The following is a 20,321-nucleotide window of genomic DNA, read 5'->3' as shown; positions in this document are numbered from 1 at the left end:
TACAGTATAATGTTTATTAGTTTAGTGGTGGTGGTGCGCCTGCGCGGCGGCCTTCCTCATCTGCGTGAGCACGTTGCTGAGCTCCTCGCGCTTCCTCTTGGCGCGGATGTGGGTGCCGAGGCGGCGCTTCAGGAACTTCAGCGCGCGCTTGTCCTTCGACACCTGGACAGATGGGGGTTACGTTTTAGCGCACACTACACTAACACTGTATCATAGAGGTACAATAATATAGATGAAATGGGAGAGGGGGAAATGACCGAACGAGATGCTCTTACGGAACTTTCAGTAGGAGTAACAGAGAAAGCGCTATTATTGCTTATCCTCGAGTCTCACTTGTCCTTTTTGCCTACGTAAAAATAAAATCCTAAGTGACATTGACGTTTTTTGTGGCCCACCGTTTTTATGGTGCGTAACAATGAACCCGACAAAATTACGTAGGTTGTTTTGATTAAACATTAAAGGTACTAAATCCTGGCGTAATAAAAATAATTGTACCTTAAAAATAATTGCGTTTTTTCTTAAAAATGAAATCGATAACTTGAAACATTATAACGCCTGCAAAATTGTAATAGCAAGCAAAATATAAAACGAGTAAAACTTGGAAACCACAAATAAAATGACTCTTATTATAATTGAATATGAAGGTACAAAAGAGGTACAAAAATTTGGCTTTTATAGAATTTATCAATAACATAGCGTAATAAAGTACACCCGCCATTCTGACTGTCAGGATGGCGGGTGTACTCTTTTTTGGTGATAACTTTAAGCACTGTGAAGTACAATTTTTTTTAAAGGAGGTACTAAATAGTACAAATTAGGTACAAATACAAACATATGGTATGGTTTTCATTTAATTTTATTTACGTACACCCGCCATTCTGACTCTTACTTTACTTTTAATTTCTTTTGTAATGTCTAACTATAATATAAGTAATATAACACAGATGTCTTTTTTGTTATTTTTGAAATCGAGCTGTAGGAAGCAACTTAAAATGCTTTTAAGAATACCATTAGGTAGTAAAACATACATACACAATCGTGAATGGACATGTCTAAATAATACATAAATTAATAGTACATTACTATAGAGGCCGGGAAACGTAGGGTTGCAGGCCAAGTAGATATAGACGGCTTAGCGTAGCGAAGCCGGATAGAGATACGCGGCCGGCAACCCCGTTTCTCGCCGAGATATGTAGTGCTTTTCTCAAACTTGCAGTTAAAACAAAAAATGCAGTTAATTTGTTTTGTGGCGACCTACTCGGCTCGCCACTGTACCAGCGGTGCCTTGCGCGCGTAAGTCCGCGCGCCTGCGCCATGCGCCGTCGCCGTTGCTTAGCAACGAATATGCACAACAATGGTGATTTGTTGTGCATATTCGTTGCTAAGCAACGGTAGCGTACCTATATTTGATGATGGTTGAATGCCAAGATCTTGTCACAATTTGACGTTAAAAAACAAAAGAAGGTTGCCTTACAGTCCTAGGTGTGTAAGGCAGTATGAAATTCCTTTACATATCATCTTTACTCATCGCACCTGATATGTAGTATTTCCGGACCTAATTTGACGTAAGTCATGTCATCATTTCATAGCAAGTTTGAGAAAAAGTTATTTGCTGGTGTCCACCCAGCTAGCAGTGGCATTATGCGCCCGCTAGGTGGGCCCTTTGGCGTAGCCTGTTGTTATCTATAGCTACTCGTACCTATAGCAACAAACCTTAGTGTTGTAGGGCACAGCAGATGTCATTCCAGATCTAGAGCCAAGCCCAACTGGGGAAGTACCTCCAACTTACAGAAAACTGAGATAACACTAGACCCTACTCATAGTGTTGTTTCTGCCAGTAAGCTTGCCTAAGAGCTCAACAACGGTGTGGAGTGTTAGGGTCGGCAACACACATGTAACACCTCTGGAGTTGCAGACGTCCATAGGCTACCAAGACTGCTTGTTTTCCATTGAGAGCCGTATGCTTGTTTGCCATTGACATAGTATAAAAAAAAAACGCAATGCAGTGGTTACTAAAGATGACTGGGCTCTGACTCACCTAACAAAAACTGCCAAATTCGGGACCCACCTCTTGGCCGTCTTAAAAAAGAGGCCATAAAATGGTATTGATAACGCGCAGATTCCCTAGAGTTTCAGGGCGCACTCATATTCGCTCGCGACCCATTGGTGGGTTACGAGCCGTACCAATTTCGGGAAATGTTGACCTGATGGGTTGTCTGGCATCTGAGCTAAAGTTACTAGTGCCCACATGTGAACATGTTAACTCAAGACCTTTAAAAAGCTGGGTGTGGAACTCATTACACCTTGATTTGACACCAAAAGGGAAAGTATTGAATTCAAACTTGATTCATTAAGGCTCAATAGCTATCTCTAGTTTGGGAAAAAAAAAAATGCAAAAAGAAGGTCAAAGGTATGTTGTCAACTAGATTAGAATATTAAATTTCTATTAATACTTGTAATAGAATACAGCCACTGAATAATCTTGAATATGCATTGTTTTTGTAGTTTATGTCATTTCTATAGACAGAAGAAGAATACTAGAATCACAATTCGATTAGCAACTTACAAGGCGGGTCCACACAGAGCGAACATACGCGCGCGCAAACCAAAACATTTTCCACGCCCGAGCGCGCCGCCTCGGCCAAGGCACATCTACACTGGCCGGTTTGTGCACTAGGAAATTGCCTCACGCGTATGCTCGCATGGACCCGCCTACTGCACAGTGCTCAATCATCCTGCTTTTGCACCGATTTCACACTAAAATGCCATCAGTTGGGACAAATGGCAAAAAAACTGTCAGTTTAGGATCTGGGGTAAGGTTTAGTTGCTAGACCAGGGGTCGGTTTTTAAGACATTCAATAAAATTGCGGCTCAAAATATTGATACCGAGTTCTTAGCTCAGACCACATTTCCCAAACTATTGAGTCTGCCCTGAAACTACTAGGAAATCTGAGCGTTACCAATAATATTTTTTGCCCCCTTTTTTAAGTTGTCCAAGAGTTGAGCCCCAAAAATTGCAGTTTATGTTAGGTGGGTTGGAGCACAGTTAACTTTGGGAACCACTGGCTTAGACAATTCAATTCAACAGTTGTAGCTCTCTGTGATTCCTAAACTTCATGATTTCTGCAGATGGCTCTTCTTTTCAAAAGTTTACTGCTCCTATACTAGCCAGACTAATATTTTATGAAATAATTACCTTCAGCAACTCCATAGCCCTCTTCTCATACTGCGCATGTCCAACAACCTCGCGGACCAAGTCACGCACAAACTTTGAATGCTTGGTCTGGAGCTGAAATCACAAACAAGCTAAAATTCAATAATTGCAATCATACATTGGCCTAGATTGTAATCAGAGATCGCGGGTTCAAGCCCCAGCTCGTACCAATGAGTTTTTCGGAACTTATGTATGTAATATCATTTTTGGATATTTACCAGTACTTTTCAGTGAAGGCAAACATCGTGAGGAAAACGGACTAATTCCAATAAGGCTAGTTTACCCTCTGGGTTGGAAGGTCAGATGGCAGTCACTTGTTTATAAAACTAGTGCCTACGCCAATTCTCGGGATTAGTTGACAAGCGGACTTTAGGCTCCCATGAGCCGTAGCAAAATGCCGGGGCAACGCAAGGAAGAGATAATTGCAACCATACAAATATGAAACTGCCAAATATGTAAATACGTAATGGTATAACTACAAGCAGTTTGAACAACAGTTTATAAATATAATACAAGTTAACAAATCACTATTGAATTCCTGGCTTTCATTGAAGATATATTTAGGCCACATTAAGGATGAAATGTTGCAAGTGTTGAAGTTTGAAATGATCCTGGTGTAGTTGATATTAGCAATTATCAAAATTACCACGTTTTCGAAGTTACCTTACACTCGGTCTATGAACTGGGGGCCTACCGCGAAAACCGAAAATCGCTAATTGCGGGGATCTTTCTCTTTTACTCTCTCTAAAACGTAATTAGAGTGAAAGAGAAAAATGGGCATTTGACGAACTTCGATTTTCGCGGTAGGCCCCCTGGAAAGAGAGGTCAATCTTTGCAAGTTTCCTATTTATGATGCACAAATTACAAACATAACCTTGAATGGATAAGTATTCTAAAAAACTTACCCCCTTTAGCCTAGCTGGGCGGATTTTGATGGCTTTGTCTGTAATGCCTTTCCTGCCGGCGGAGATTTTAGTGGTTTTGTGGCCTTTCCGCAGACCAACCGCGATTTCGAACCGGGGAGCCATGCTGAAAAATCAAGGAACGTGAACTGTAAGCACGAAAATATGAAATGAACTACGTCACTCCAATAAACAGTAAGTAAATTTTGATGCACAAAAAGAGAAATATCACAGGATTTAACGAATAGAATACAATTTAATTTCACAAAAAAATATTTACGTACATCACGGATTGACAGATCCGATGAAAGAATTTGTCAAATTTTAGTTCGTTCAGAAATTAGATCATTACAAACAGGTCACAGACAACGAACATTGTGCGATCGACCAAAGAGTAGTATTAATATGCGTTCAACCCTTCTTTTGTTGATTTATTTAAACAATAATGTTTCATATGAGATTTGTTATAAAGTTTTTAATTAATATATTTTTTGCAATATTTTAGGAATCATGCAGTCACGACTGCAAAATGACAATGATAAAAAATAAAACATGTTAAAGGTATCGATGTTTTCGAACGAAATTTTGGAAGTATTGATCGAGCCGTTCGAGCCATTTATACACAAGCATAAATTGAACTATTTTTAACAAAAGCTTAAACAAGTTTTTTGTACGTATACAGTATTGTATTAGGTTAACAAGTTGAAACTTTTTACTTTACAAAGAAACAATCAATAAAATTTCAAACTTCAATTCTTTGCTGTTAATATTAAAGATTTTACTTTACACACAGTATAACATTTTGCTGAAATAGCCAGAACTGTCATCGTCATCAATATGTCAATTGGAGATTCTTTGGCGGGAATTTAAAAAAAGTACACGGAAATTTTTCGCTCCAACTTTTAAAATTCTTATTTATTAGTGTAAACTAATTTAATTTGTATATATCTTATGTAAAAAACTGTAAATAATTATAGTTAGTGTTTAAACAATGCCAGGTAACGAGGGGGGCGGGGAAAACCCGCCCACCCTTAAGCGCTCCAAAAACGACATCCAAGGCAACACGGACGATGGCGGCGGGGGTGAGCAATTGAACAATGGATACTTACCGTATTTTAAACCGGACTATAAAAGACTATACCCTGAGAATTCAGGAAAAGTAGAATTTAAAGTGTTTGTTGAGCAAGTGGACCCAAAAGGCAAATTGGGAAACAAAAGCCCAATTTTCCTAAATCACATATTTACTACGGACATAAAAGGTGTAACGATTTGTTAGCCGTTCGCCTGGCTCGCATTTGGTCCAGGTCGCTGTTTGTCCAGTTAGCGTTTGGTCCAACACGCAATTTGCCCTAAAATCCGGACCAACAGCGAATTGACTTACGCAGCGTGAGTAGCAGTTGGTCCCAATCGTAGTTCGCCATAAATGCATTTTGACATACTCGCTGCTTGCCTCATAAGCGGTTCGCCCTATACGCAACTAACCCTTTTCCGTGAGGTTGAGATTTCTGGTTAACTACGGAACCCTAAAACATTGATTGCCTGTTCTTAACTTGACAGTTTTGAAATACAGCCGACTTTTATGTGCGAAGAGAAAAGTGTTTTGCTCCTGTATAACGGTCCAAAATAATCCAGAGAGAAGTTAAAATTAAGATAACGTGTTATTTTGTTCAGTAATCTATCAAACAATAATTATAAGGTTTAGCGAATCCACAAGTAGTAATAAATATATCAGTTTAATTTATTATATTTTATCGGTTAGATCGAAGAAGCACTTAGAACTCTTAGAAGGTTATCAATACATAGGTTATGTTAGATTTCAATATCATCCTGGCCGCTTATAAAATGACATGACGTATTGTCAAGTTTTCAATGACATATTCATCAGATTTTTTTAATATTAAACAATTCCAATTTTTGTTGAGGTTCTTGTTGAGATGGATATAACATTTATAACTAGTAAAAGGGGTCATCCCGTGTTACTGAGACAAGGATACCGGTACCACTTAAATACGAAAAATGATACTGGCAGTACTCTTTGGCGATGTCATAACAGAAGTGAGTGCAGTGCCTCTATAACCCTAAATCTTGACCGTGATTGTGTGATAAGACAAACTGAACATACTTGTGAGCCCGACCACGCCAAAAATATAATTGATATCACATTTGAAGAGTGTAAAAAGAAAGTGACTGTCGATTTTGGATCTGTCCAAGGAATATTTGAGGAATCATTTATACAGCTGGCAGAGAGCGGTTTAGTGGAACCGGAAGAAATTCCTTTATTTCATTCCAAGAGAGATACTCTATATCGACATAAAAAGAAAGAGTTAAATTTAAAGAGCTTATCATTCCGCTCTTTGAAAGATGTCACGATTCCAAAAGCCATTGCTGAAAACTTTTTAGTTATTGAAGAAGGAGATGATAATAAAATGTTGGTATTTTGTACCAACTTATCCAGGCAATTGATCCGGAAAAATTGACTTTGAAATTGCACAAATAAATGCTATAAGAACTGTTTATCCCGGTGCTAAAATTAGTGGCTGCTATTTCCACTACCAACAGGCGATAAGAAAAAAAATCAAGGAGTTGAATTTGAACAAGACGTCTGACGGCAGAAATATCAAAAGATACTGTTCGTATTTAACGTTGTTACCAACACGCTTTTTAGCGGATACTTGGCTGGAGATAATGGGGACTGCTGGCTCCATTCAGGACAGTAATGAGTTTATTGCTTTTCAGCAATACTTTTTAAAGCAATGGGTACCTTTGTTTCCCATTTTAAGTGTTGCTTATGAAAAACAAAGGACAACGAATCTGATCGAAGGGTGGCACAACAGGATTAACAAAAAGATACCAGTAAAGCCAAACTTACTGCTGTTAGTTCAACATTTAATAAAGGAAGGGCGGCATTTTGACGCTGCAATAAGAAGAAAAAGTTCAATTAGCCGAAAAAGAGATTTGTTAGCCGTTCGCCTGGCTCGCATTTGGTCCAGGTCGCTGTTTGTCCAGTTAGCGTTTGGTCCAACACGCAATTTGCCCTAAAATCCGGACCAACAGCGAATTGACTTACGCAGCGTGAGTAGCAGTTGGTCCCAATCGTAGTTCGCCATAAATGCATTTTGACATACTCGCTGCTTGCCTCATAAGCGGTTCGCCCTATACGCAACTAACCCTTTTCCGTGAGGTTGAGATTTCTGGTTAACTACGGAACCCTAAAACATTGATTGCCTGTTCTTAACTTGACAGTTTTGAAATACAGCCGACTTTTATGTGCGAAGAGAAAAGTGTTTTGCTCCTGTATAACGGTCCAAAATAATCCAGAGAGAAGTTAAAATTAAGATAACGTGTTATTTTGTTCAGTAATCTATCAAACAATAATTATAAGGTTTAGCGAATCCACAAGTAGTAATAAATATATCAGTTTAATTTATTATATTTTATCGGTTAGATCGAAGAAGCACTTAGAACTCTTAGAAGGTTATCAATACATAGGTTATGTTAGATTTCAATATCATCCTGGCCGCTTATAAAATGACATGACGTATTGTCAAGTTTTCAATGACATATTCATCAGATTTTTTTAATATTAAACAATTCCAATTTTTGTTGAGGTTCTTGTTGAGATGGATATAACATTTATAACTAGTAAAAGGGGTCATCCCGTGTTACTGAGACAAGGATACCGGTACCACTTAAATACGAAAAATGATACTGGCAGTACTCTTTGGCGATGTCATAACAGAAGTGAGTGCAGTGCCTCTATAACCCTAAATCTTGACCGTGATTGTGTGATAAGACAAACTGAACATACTTGTGAGCCCGACCACGCCAAAAATATAATTGATATCACATTTGAAGAGTGTAAAAAGAAAGTGACTGTCGATTTTGGATCTGTCCAAGGAATATTTGAGGAATCATTTATACAGCTGGCAGAGAGCGGTTTAGTGGAACCGGAAGAAATTCCTTTATTTCATTCCAAGAGAGATACTCTATATCGACATAAAAAGAAAGAGTTAAATTTAAAGAGCTTATCATTCCGCTCTTTGAAAGATGTCACGATTCCAAAAGCCATTGCTGAAAACTTTTTAGTTATTGAAGAAGGAGATGATAATAAAATGTTGGTATTTTGTACCAACTTATCCAGGCAATTGATCCGGAAAAATTGACTTTGAAATTGCACAAATAAATGCTATAAGAACTGTTTATCCCGGTGCTAAAATTAGTGGCTGCTATTTCCACTACCAACAGGCGATAAGAAAAAAAATCAAGGAGTTGAATTTGAACAAGACGTCTGACGGCAGAAATATCAAAAGATACTGTTCGTATTTAACGTTGTTACCAACACGCTTTTTAGCGGATACTTGGCTGGAGATAATGGGGACTGCTGGCTCCATTCAGGACAGTAATGAGTTTATTGCTTTTCAGCAATACTTTTTAAAGCAATGGGTACCTTTGTTTCCCATTTTAAGTGTTGCTTATGAAAAACAAAGGACAACGAATCTGATCGAAGGGTGGCACAACAGGATTAACAAAAAGATACCAGTAAAGCCAAACTTACTGCTGTTAGTTCAACATTTAATAAAGGAAGGGCGGCATTTTGACGCTGCAATAAGAAGAAAAAGTTCAATTAGCCGAAAAAGAAGGTTACAAGACTTAAAGTTCAACAAGATGCTAAAAAAAGCTTTAAGAAAGTTAGAGGGAAATGAGATCCAACCACGTCAATTCCTAAAAAAAATTATTCTGGCAAAAATGCTTTTTATTAAGAGACGGGCTTAACTTACTGTTAGGTATTTTTTGTTGATGTTAAGATAAGTTTTAAGTTGTTTCGTTAAATATATAAACTATTTTGCCAAAAAGAGAGTTTTCTTACAACAATACTGCTTTACGATTATATGTTATCTGATTCTAACCATTCATCTCAAAGCGTGCAAAAACTTTTTACTGGATACGAATAGGTAGCTAACCTGAGTTTGTTACAAGCATCCAATAATTATATCATAATGTGAAACGAGTATAAAGCAAATAAAAATCCCATCAAAAACATTGCATGTAAAAAGACCCAAGTCTCGCTATCGCTACACACTCTAGGCAGTTTGTATGACTACAAAAAAGTTTTGAGATGTAGGTAATATTTAAACAAGTCGATTATCTTACTTAGTGTCGATGGGTGTCCATAGAACTCGAGTATCACCGACTTGCCTATTTTCAAATCGTAGAGGGACATAGACTTCAAATGACGGACGAACTGCTTTTGAGGCAAGCTGCGAGTATGTCAAAATGCATTTATGGCGAACTACGATTGGGACCAACTGCTACAAAGTCAATTCGCTGTTGGTCCGGATTTTAGGGCAAATTGCGTGTTGGACCAAACGCTAACTGGACAAACAGCGACCTGGACCAAATGCGAGCCAGGCGAACGGCTAACAAATCGGTGTACGGCCATACAGCGTGTAAACGCTAACAAAATTGCAGTCGTTTTCAAGCAGTATAATACGGCTAATAACTTTTTAAACAACACTGCATTTTTGACAAAATATAACATGAAGGCGTACATACCGGCGACTCAAATCGAGAAAACTGGGATAATCAGATTTGTGCCAGCCAATATTTCAAACAAGGATTTATATACAAAGTTAAGCTCTATTTATGAGATCATAGCGGTACGACGCTTTACCAAAAAAGTTGGACAGGAACGTGTTCCTTTACAGACGGTGAGCATTACGTTCTTGTCGCATGTGCTACCGGACAATGTACAGTACGACTTATTCTCGTATAGAGTCTTCGAATATGTACCCCCCCTACTGCAATGTTTTAAATGTTTTAAATTTAACCATGCAGCTAAAGTATGTAACGGCAAACAGCGTTGCTCCATATGCTCGGGTGAACACTTTTATAAGGAGTGTGATAAGCCTAATGATTTATGTTGTGCCAATTGTAGTGGACCACATTTGGCAATTTCGAAACAATGTCCTATAAAACTTAAGAAAATAACAGAAAAGAAGACAAATATCACGTACGCCTCTAAAGCTGAAACTCGAAAAGTCGAGTTTCCGACATTACTTGACCAAACTGTAAGGCTTCCAGAAAAAGCAAGTAAATCTAAATCTCAACCGCAAAAAAATGTTCCTTCTACAGCTACACCAGCAGAGACACCGAAATTTGACATTAAAAAAGAATTACTACAGAATGCAGACTTAATGAATGCACTGGTTAGCACTCTCATAGAATTAGCAAACAAGACTGATTCTAATCCAATCACTAGCAGTTCTATTAAAGATATGCTTATTAAAAATATTAAATAATGGATTCTACACTTATTCGTATTGCTCAATTCAATATTCAATCAGTTACAAATAAAAAACCTTTGCTAATTAATTTTTTAAAAGTTCATAATATTGATGTTTGTCTTCTTAATGAAACCTGGTTAAAACCAACTACTGCTTTTAGGATACCTAGTTATAATATTTTCTGTAAATATGCTAACAATGGACATGGCGGAGTTGCTATACTCGTCAAAAATATATACAAACATACTTTTATACAGACTGACTTTTATGAAAGTATCCAAAATGTAGCTATCTCAATTGTGACTAACCGAGGGCCTTTATCAGTTTTATGTGTGTATTGTCCTCCAAACCGTCCACACATTAGACTAAATAGACTTAAAAATATAATTGAGAAATTACCAACACCTATAATAATATCAGGAGACTTTAATGCGCATCATACAGCATTTGGTTGCGCTACTAATCAATCCAGGGGTAACACCTTGTTTGATATTATAAGTGACTTAGACTTATGTATCTTAAATGACGGAAATCCAACTACAGTTACTTACCCGAATCGAAATCCTTCAGCGATCGATGTTAGCCTCTGTAGTGCAAGTATTGCCCCTCTGTGCGAGTGGCAAGTCCACGATGACCCTATGGGCAGCTATCACTACCCTACTATAGTGAGTATATTGACCTCTCTTGAAAAATATCAAATAAGTGATCCAGTAGATAAATTTATATATACTAAAGCTGACTGGAATAAATATAAAGAGCTTTCAGAAGAGATATTCTCGGATTTTCCTTTAAATGATAACGATCCTATACAATCATATGATAAATTTAGTGCTGAACTCAACCTATTAAAAATACAATGTATCCCAAAACTTACTAAAAATACAAACTTCGTTAGCAGACCTCCGGTTCCTTGGTGGAATAAAAAATGTGAAGATAGTGTCATTAAAGCCTATGAGGCATTAAAATATTACAGGGCCAATCCATCTTTAGAAAATTATATTACGTACAAGAAATTTGTTGCTCTTAAAAAACGAACAATAGCAGAGGAAAGAACTAGTAGTTGGCGTAGTTTTTGTGCTTCTTTAAATCGATGTACACCTATTGGGTTAATATGGAACAATATTAAACGTTTTAAAGGATTAATAAGTAAGCAAATAATTAAAAATGATGAATTTATAGATCCATTCATAACTAAACTAGCCCAAGGATGTATTAACGATTCTAGCTCTATTGAAAGTTTATTTGAAAATAACAATGATAATAATGAGTCTAAGCACCTTATTGGACCTTTTACTTGGGAGGAATTCAAAGTAAGTCTGCAATCTAGGAAAAATACTACCCCAGGATTAGATGATATACCATACTTACTTTTAAAGAAACTGCATGTTAATGGTCAAAAAGTTTTGCTCAGAATTATGAATTTACTTTGGTTACAGGGGAAAATACCTCTATCATGGAAAACACAATGTGTAATACCTATTTTAAAACCAGACAAACCTCCTAATGAGGCCAATTCTTATAGACCGATTTCTCTATCGTCATGTATTGGTAAAGTTTTTGAGAATATGATAAAGACTAGACTTGATTGGTATGTTGAGGCAAACAACATATTGCCTCCATTTCAAAATGGCTTTCGACGGGGTAGAAGCTGTTCTGACAGCTTCATATCTCTTATATCGGATTTAAAATTAGCTAACTATAACAAGTCACATGCTGTTTGTATATTTTTAGATGTACAAGGAGCATTTGACAATGTTGATCCCGCAATACTTGTAAAAATTCTATCTAATATTAATATACCTGGGAAACTATGCAAGTGGATATTTAATTTTTTGGACAATAGAGAGCTATATGTAAAATTTAATAACATACTTCATGGACCACGACAAGTTTTCAAAGGCACAATGCAAGGAGCAACGCTGTCTCCTCTTCTGTATAACTTTTATACTAGTGATATTAACTCATTTGTAAATAGTTCTAATGTTAATATACTGCAATTTGCAGATGATCTTGTAATATATTCTATTAATTCAAATTTAGATGTAGCTAAAGCACATATTAATAATGCACTAAATGAACTCTATGTCTATTACAATAATTACTTACACTTAAAGATAAATCCTGACAAAAGCAAGTTACTAATATTGAGCAAGGACACAACAAATGTACATATTGTATATAATAATGAGATTATTAGAGAAGTCCCTTCTCATAAGTTTCTAGGTGTAGTCATAGATAATCATTTAAATTTTGACCTACATGCTAAGCACATAATTTCAAATTCTGTTAGAGGTTTAAATGTTATGAGATGTCTTGCTGGTATATCTTGGGGTGCTGACCCTCAAGTACTGTCCTTACTGTATAAAACCCTTGTCAGAAGTCACTTTGACTATAGTTTTCTTGTACATATGAATACTGTTCACATACATAAATTAGAAATAATTCAAAATAAGGCTATGCGAATAATATCAGGGGCAATGTGTTCAACCCCAATAAGAGCAATGGAAGTAGAGACTAAAACAATGCCTTTACCTGTCAGATGGGTGTTGTTAGCTTATAGATATTTAATTAAGATATATGCTAAAAATAATCAAAGTGTAATTAGAAGAATAAAGGGTCATCCCAGAATCCCCAAGTTAACAGCACTACTCTTACAGGTGGAAGCTAAGATTTGTAATATATATAAAAATGAAATTTGGCCATGTTATGAAGATAGCTTTGATAGTAAACTTTTAAACATTACAGTATGCACAAAATCTATCAATAATAATACTGATTTTCTATGTTTCTTGTCACAAATTCCCGATTATTACAAATTATACACCGATGGTAGTAAAGCAGATTCCCATGTTCGAAGTGCAGTGTATGATCCTCAAACTAAATTTGTACAGAGCTTTAGGTTGCATGATGTATGTTCCATATTTACGGCTGAAGCATATGCTGTATTTGAAGCCCTGAAAGTTATAACCAGAGTGTCAGAATATAAACATTTCTTTATTTTCACTGATTCACTTAGCTTAATTTATGCATTACAGAATAATCAATTGCATTATAAAGATAATTTCATTTTGTACAAAATTAAAAATATCTTATCACTATTTAAAAATAATAATGTAAACATAAATTTTATGTGGATTCCATCCCATACTGGTATAACAGGGAATGAAGTTGCAGACAAAGCTGCTTATTTAGGTATTAACGAATTAGATGTAAGATGTAGTACTAGAATTCCACTAACTGATTGTCAAGCTTCTGTGAAAACTGATGTTGCTAAGATGTGGATAGATTTCTGGACCAAAGACAGAGAGATAAAAGGAAGATGGTACGCTAGTATTCAAACTGACTTACCTGGAAAGCCTTGGTATGAGAAGATTAAGACGGGAAGTCGTAGCTTTATTACCACCATCAATAGATTGCGGTTTGGTCACAACTGTGCACCAGCGCACTTAGCCAGATTTTCATTTATAGCCGATGGTACATGTCCTCACTGCCAGAATGGTAGCGTTGCAGATGTTGAACACCTTATATTTAAATGCCAAGTGTTTTCATTTGAAAGACTAATCCTTGCAAGTGAATTAAGTGAAGTGTTTAATAATAATGTCCCCCGCCGCCTCACCGACATTCTTAAAAACGTTGACAGTTACGTTCCGTTATACAAGTATATTAAAAACACAGTGTTGAAGATTTAAAGCAAATTTAAAGTGAAGTGTTTTAAGTTTTAACAAAAGTGCATTCTCTGACATACAACTCTTTAAATAATGTGTTTTGAACAAAACAAAGACTTGGCTTAAAGGACTCGCATCCAGGCCATAAATGTTAAAAAAAAAAAAAAAAAAAAAAAAAAATGTCAATTGTCAGCAATGGTCAATGTCATTGTCAGCACAGCATGCTGATTGTGGATATGTGGATAGTTTTTACGTGTTAATTGAGAATTAAATTATTCTGCAAGAAATATTACTAGATGTTCCTAATTCTTAAATGGCATTATACCAATAGTAAAATTCGTTTTTAGCTCACTTATCAATAATATCTACAGCCATTTTCAAACATATCGTAGCATAACCTCTCGCCTGTACTTTTTTTATATTTGTGAGCCAAAATGGAAGTCGGAGCTGTGAAACAAGCATTTAACAATGAGGTTAGTATTCTGTTTCTTAAATTAAGTGCCACCAACATCTCTAAGCATTGTATTTAAGACACATAAACTACAGTTAAGGCATGTCCAGCTAAGCCAGCTAAGGGCATATTACATACCTGTTATCAATGAAAAACCCAACGTGGTACTTTGTTTATTTCAATAAATGTTAATATTAAACAATTTTTAGATTATTATTGCCAACACTCACTCCAAGCATTTAATATACTATTTATTTACCTTAAATACTGTCATAATCATTGCAGGTTATACAGCTGAAGAAAAATTTAAATCAGGCCAAGATACAGATTATACACAAACTCACAAGGAAGGCGAAAAAGGAGGTTAAGAAAGAGGCCCCTGAAAAACTTAAAGAGAAGTTTAAAAGGCAAGCAGCTTCAGCTGTTAATGAGGTTCTCATCATAAAGGTAGGTAACCACTTATCACCTTAGCCACTGACTAGATGGATCATATGTAGACCTAGAACTTTTTCGAGCAAAAACAAGAGATTGAGAAAGTGAAATATCAATATAACTATTATTGATACCAAAGAGAATTTTTTTTTAAATACTACGTCGGTGGCAAACAAGCATACGGCCCGCCTGATGGTAAGCAGTATCCGTAGCCTATGTACGCCTGCAACTCCAGAGGAGTTACATGCACATTGCCGACCCTAACCCCCTCCCGCCCCTCGGTGAGCTCTGGCAACCTTACTCACCGGCAGGAACACAACACTATGAGTAGGGTCTAGTGTTATTTGGCTGCGATTTTCTGTAAGGTGGAGGTACTTCCCCAGTTGGGCTCTGCTCTAGCTCTGGAATGACATCCGCTGTGCTGTGCCCTACCACACAGAGCGAGATGACATTCACAATGCCCATACCTCTCTTGAATCTAGAATTGAGTGTAAGGAAGTAAAGTATTGGATAGCACAAATAAATTAACTGCCAGATAAAACTTACGCCATCTACTCAAGTATAGGCCAAAAGTATATCGCCATCTATTCCAGTATAAATAGCCGCCTACTGCCACTTAAATGCCGCTACACACCACACTTACGCTGCTCAACTCTGTGCTTAATGTAGCACTGCACATTGATGTGTTCGCATCCAAGTGTTCACAGCTTATAATAAAAAAAAAAAAAAAAAAAAAATTATAAAGTAATATATTAGTCATTTTTAATTACTTTAGGGTGCTCACTAGACAATAATATACAATAGTTTTCATTTTTAGAGTCGGGTATTATTATATATTATTATCTTGCAACATTTTGGTGAGTCCTATAATATAAGGAAAGGGGACGGTCGAGTCTCCAAACAAACAGTCCTCCTTTTCCTCCCTGGATATTGACATTATGGAAAATATTTTTACACAATTTTATGTATTTTAGTCATAGCTATGCCCAACTGCTTGATTTTTTAATTATTTTTAATTATTATAAAAATTAGGAGAGAAAAACAGGTTTCATAAAAAAAATTAAATGCTTCTAAATCTTATAATAATGGAAAAATCGAAAAAAATCAAATGGTCGAGTATAGTTATGAATAAAATACATCAAATTGTGTGAAAATATTTTCAATAATGTTATTAGCCAGAGAGGGAAATGGGGACTATGTATGGAAAGGCGGTTTTGGGGAGGTTTGTCCCCTTTCATTTAAATTAGCTTGTTAAGTGCTAACATTTAACTGACAATTCAGTTCCCACAAAACTTAACCCATTATGCTCAGTTCCTGATGCACATTTAATGATTTCTTTTTTTCTTGCTGTTGTTATCTGTACATGTTCGTACATGTTTTGTGATTGTCACAGTCGCGGACAGGGTAGATGGCGCTTTCTGGCAGTACTGGAGTAGCCTACATGCATAAGCATATATTTTATAACAGTCAATGTACAGTCGCCATCACTTATATCGGAGCGGTGAACATGCTCACAAATATCTAAACACACCTCTATTGCCAAGGCGCTAGAGTGAGTGTTCAGATATTTTTAAGCGCCTTGACTGCTCCGATATATATGATGGCGACTGTACATAACATAAGTAGATTATAAAATGGTTATTAACATAGGTTTAGTATATTAATAAGTTACGTTAAGTTTATCAAATGTATTTCCAGAAAATCAAACCCAGAGACATAGCCAGGTTTACCGTTACTCACGCTGGAGAGCTCCAACAGCATTTAAACAAGCCAACGGTAGACCAAGACAAGGCATGCGCCAGACTATTACTTCACAAAAGTCTGCAACAGAAATACAAACATATTAGAAACACCTTTTCTGGCATTCCCATCAAGGATCTACTGATGTCTCGGCAGGAGCGGTTGAAATTGAAAAGAGAGGCGAAGCTGGATAAGAAAATGAAGAGAGGTTTGTATTGTTTTTATATTTTTAAGGTGAATGTGAATGTGTGCAAAAAGCGCTGTTGGCCTAACGGTAAGAGCGTGCGACTTGCAATCCGGAGGTACCAATGAGTTTTTCGGAACTTATGTTCGAAATATAATTTTGTATTTACCAGTTGCTTTTCGGTGAAGGAAAACATCGTGAGGAAATCGGACTAATCCCAATAAAGCCTAGTTTTACCCTCTGGTCTGAAAGGTCAGATGGTAGTCGCTTTCGTAAAAACTAGTCCCTACGGCAATTCTTAGGTTTAGTTGCCAAACGGACCCCAGGCTCTCATGAGCGGTGGCAAAATGCCGGGACAACGCGAGGAAGAAGGGAGAGAGTTGTTAATGTGTGCATCTGCATAATCTTTATTAACGTAGTACCGCCAGTGACGGACAAGGAACCAGAGGGCTCTACCGCAAACCACATTCGACGTGTTTCCTCCCTGTCACAATTACGTACGAATTTACAAGTTATTTACACGAACCCACAATTTTTATTAAAGAAAATAAGGGTAGGGAATCGATTTCCTAATGCGGCAACACTGCAGCTACGGGGGGGCTACCGCAAAAACCGAAATTCGCAAATTGCGGGGATCTTTCTCTTTTACTTTTGCTAAGACTTAATTAGACCGACAGAGAAAAATGCCCGCAATTGACGAACTTCGATTATCGCGGTTATAGTCCTGGACAGAAGTACTTGAAGTGTCAGATAACTAGTTCCCTGTCGGCAAAAAGAATTTGAAATAGATGTAGATTGTAAAAGTAAACTTTGTGCCCTAGTACATTTACTGCCATCATTCGGTACACGATTAAAACTTTTAGAACGCCATTTGACTTTGATCCTTATTCTTTCATTGATATGTGTTAAATTTGTTAAATATCAAAAAGTGGCGCCATCTACTAGAGCGTGGGCCAAAGGTACGGCGGAAACTTTTTGAACTATGGCGCCACACCCTATGCCATAGTAGATGGCGCCACTTTGAGATATTTAACATATATTACACAGTCAAATGGTGTTCTAAAAGTTTTAATCATGTGTCGATGTGCCTCGCTAAATGTACCTTTGCCCACACCAAATTTTGGTTTTGCCCCGCCACTGCACTAGATGCGATTCGCACGTCGCATCGATATTTTAGCGAGACAAACCTATGCGTGCGAATCGCAGCCAGTCTGATAATCACTGAAGTGGCTTTGCTAGAGTATATTATGTATCTATTTTATTTCAAAATAATATAATACTTTCTAAAAGTTAGATTTTTATCTTTTCTAGATAAGAAACAAAAGGTCGTTAATGCAGAAGGAGAATGGGATGTTGAAGACATAAACACCCGTAAAGTTAAAGATGCCCCAAAGAGCACATCTAAAAACTTCAAAGAGAGTGATGATGAAATATCTGCGGATGATGAAGAAATGGAACTTGATGAAAATGCTAATTCTGATAAAGAAGTCCAATCAGATGATGAAGAAGATATTTCGCATGGCGAGGAAGCTAATTCAGATGATCAAGACGATAAAGAAGATGGTAATCAAGAAAATCAGTCTGATGAAAGTGAAGCAGAAAGTGAAACTAAAATGGAAGGAGGCCAAGAGTCAGATAGTACAGATAATGAACCACAGAGTAAAAAGAAAGAAGTTCTTGGCAAATTTATAAAACCCAGTCCAGTTAAAGTCAATATAAAGCAAAATGAGAGTAAAACGTCTGCCTTAACCTTTGAACAATTAGGAAAGAATAGAAGAAAACCAGAAATAAAAAAGCCTATAAAACCTAAAGATATGCATAAGAATAAAAATTTAAATGACAAGTTACAGTCAAGGAGGTTTAAGAAAGAGTCAAGTGAGTCTCAAGTGAAAGAGACAAAGATAGTTGATCCATTCTTTATCACATCTACAGGCGAGAACTACCTGTCAGTAGCAGAACCAAGACAGCCTGATGAAGTCAAAGAAATACATAAACAAGGTAATAGAAAAGAAAGAAGAGCAGCAATGTTTGGACATGTCCCTAAAGTCAAACCTAGAAAAGATTTCAGACAAAGTAATTCAGATAGAACAAATAACTTAAGAAATAAGCTAAATAAAGATGATAATTATAATCAAGGAAATGATGGGAAGAATAGAAATGAATCACGATTTAATGGTAAAGATCAATTTAGAAATCAAAATGACAAGCCATTTGGTAGAAATAATCATTTTAAAGGACGAAATGACAAACCAGGCGAAGATAGGAATGATTTTAAGAGCAGAAATGATAAGTTTAAGGGGCGAAATAATGATGCTGCAGAAACTAAAGTTGAGAAATTGCATCCATCGTGGGAGGCGAAAAAGAAACAATCAGGTATCTTACCGTTCCAGGGTAAAAAGATAGTGTTTGATGAAGGTTAATGTAATACATATATATTATTTTTGATAACTGGGTTTAATTTTAATCTTCAATTTTATACGACTACCTCTTATCTCAGACAGTTGATTGTCAAAACTTTATGATTGTCCATTGAGCGTTGAAACTTTAGTTCGATTTACAATCAATGGGTATAACCTACCTCTTTGGTTAGTAGCAGAAACGACAAATTGTTCCCAAGCACGTTAGAGGGAAGAATATCTTTGCGATCCTAACGAAATAACGGTCCTTTTTCTATGAAATTCCATTTCGGGAGAAAACTGTTTCCAGTAACGAAATTTGATGACGATCGCGTCAGCATAATATATTATAGATATTTTGAAAAAAAAAAATGTTTTGCAAATTAAAAAAAAACCTGTAAACCTAGTTTTTCATTTTGTCAATAAAATACTAAAAATCATAGAGAATGAAAAATATTTAGAAGTGGAAAAAAATGTGTCCCGCCGAGTTTCTTGCCGTTGCTATATTGGAATGCCCTCCTCCAATTGAGGGGGGATTTAAATCTTCTCGGGTCAGAGGTGTAGAGTTAGAGCCGGCGTAGCTTTATTTGACGTTATAGGCGCATTGTAATATGCCTACTTGAATAATACTACATGATATCTTATCTATGAGTATTGTAGAGGAAAACAGCCGGAGATACATCAGCATTTTTGACCAAGCTGACACCGCATCATCACAGTCTAAGAAATAATACAGTCGGTCGACGAAGGCATCTAGACAGGGCAATCCGTATGGAATTGATAGGTAGCCTAAAGATGACATGTGCTGGGACAGTGAAGAGCACTCAAACGCCTATCATTTAAAATATTAGGCGCTAAAACTGTATTTATGTAAGCTTTTTTCTGAAATTAATTATAATAAGATATTAAATAACATTCGGCGCGGTAATGCTGCCAGTGTGATGAACATTTGAGCCAGGTTATTTTCTTTAACTTAAATTTTATTGTTATTTCAAACTGACGAAGCTAGTTGCGGATACCATCATTGCTTTGTTTGGGACCATACATAGATGG

General features: G+C 36.6%; 2 protein-coding genes and 1 long non-coding RNA gene across 3 annotated transcripts; 1 reads left to right on the top strand and 2 right to left on the bottom strand.

Annotated features, from left to right (window-relative positions):
* Positions 1-4,523, bottom strand: LOC133533894 (large ribosomal subunit protein eL36-like). Its single transcript, XM_061872974.1, has 4 exons — positions 4,401-4,523; positions 4,120-4,243; positions 3,197-3,289; positions 1-162 (listed from the first exon to the last, which is right to left on the bottom strand). The coding sequence occupies exons 2-4, from the start codon at positions 4,240-4,242 to the stop codon at positions 22-24; spliced, it is 357 nt and encodes a 118-aa protein (XP_061728958.1). The 5' UTR covers position 4,243; positions 4,401-4,523; the 3' UTR covers positions 1-21.
* An 8,571-nt stretch (positions 4,524-13,094) lies between these two features.
* On the bottom strand, positions 13,095-14,239 carry LOC133533902 (uncharacterized). Its single transcript, XR_009801939.1, has 2 exons — positions 13,749-14,239; positions 13,095-13,354 (listed from the first exon to the last, which is right to left on the bottom strand). It is a non-coding gene; the product is annotated as an uncharacterized LOC133533902 (long non-coding RNA).
* Positions 14,240-14,247: 8 nt separating this feature from the next.
* LOC133533900 (serum response factor-binding protein 1-like) lies at positions 14,248-19,320 on the top strand. Its single transcript, XM_061872984.1, has 4 exons — positions 14,248-14,538; positions 14,802-14,963; positions 16,647-16,896; positions 18,184-19,320. The coding sequence occupies exons 1-4, from the start codon at positions 14,500-14,502 to the stop codon at positions 19,290-19,292; spliced, it is 1,560 nt and encodes a 519-aa protein (XP_061728968.1). The 5' UTR covers positions 14,248-14,499; the 3' UTR covers positions 19,293-19,320.
* The last annotated feature ends 1,001 nt before the right edge of the window (positions 19,321-20,321 follow it).

This window comes from Cydia pomonella, unplaced genomic scaffold (genome assembly GCF_033807575.1).
Source record: "Cydia pomonella isolate Wapato2018A unplaced genomic scaffold, ilCydPomo1 PGA_scaffold_210, whole genome shotgun sequence".
Lineage (NCBI taxonomy): Eukaryota > Metazoa > Arthropoda > Insecta > Lepidoptera > Tortricidae > Cydia > Cydia pomonella.
This window is presented reverse-complemented; position numbering and strand designations above follow the sequence as displayed.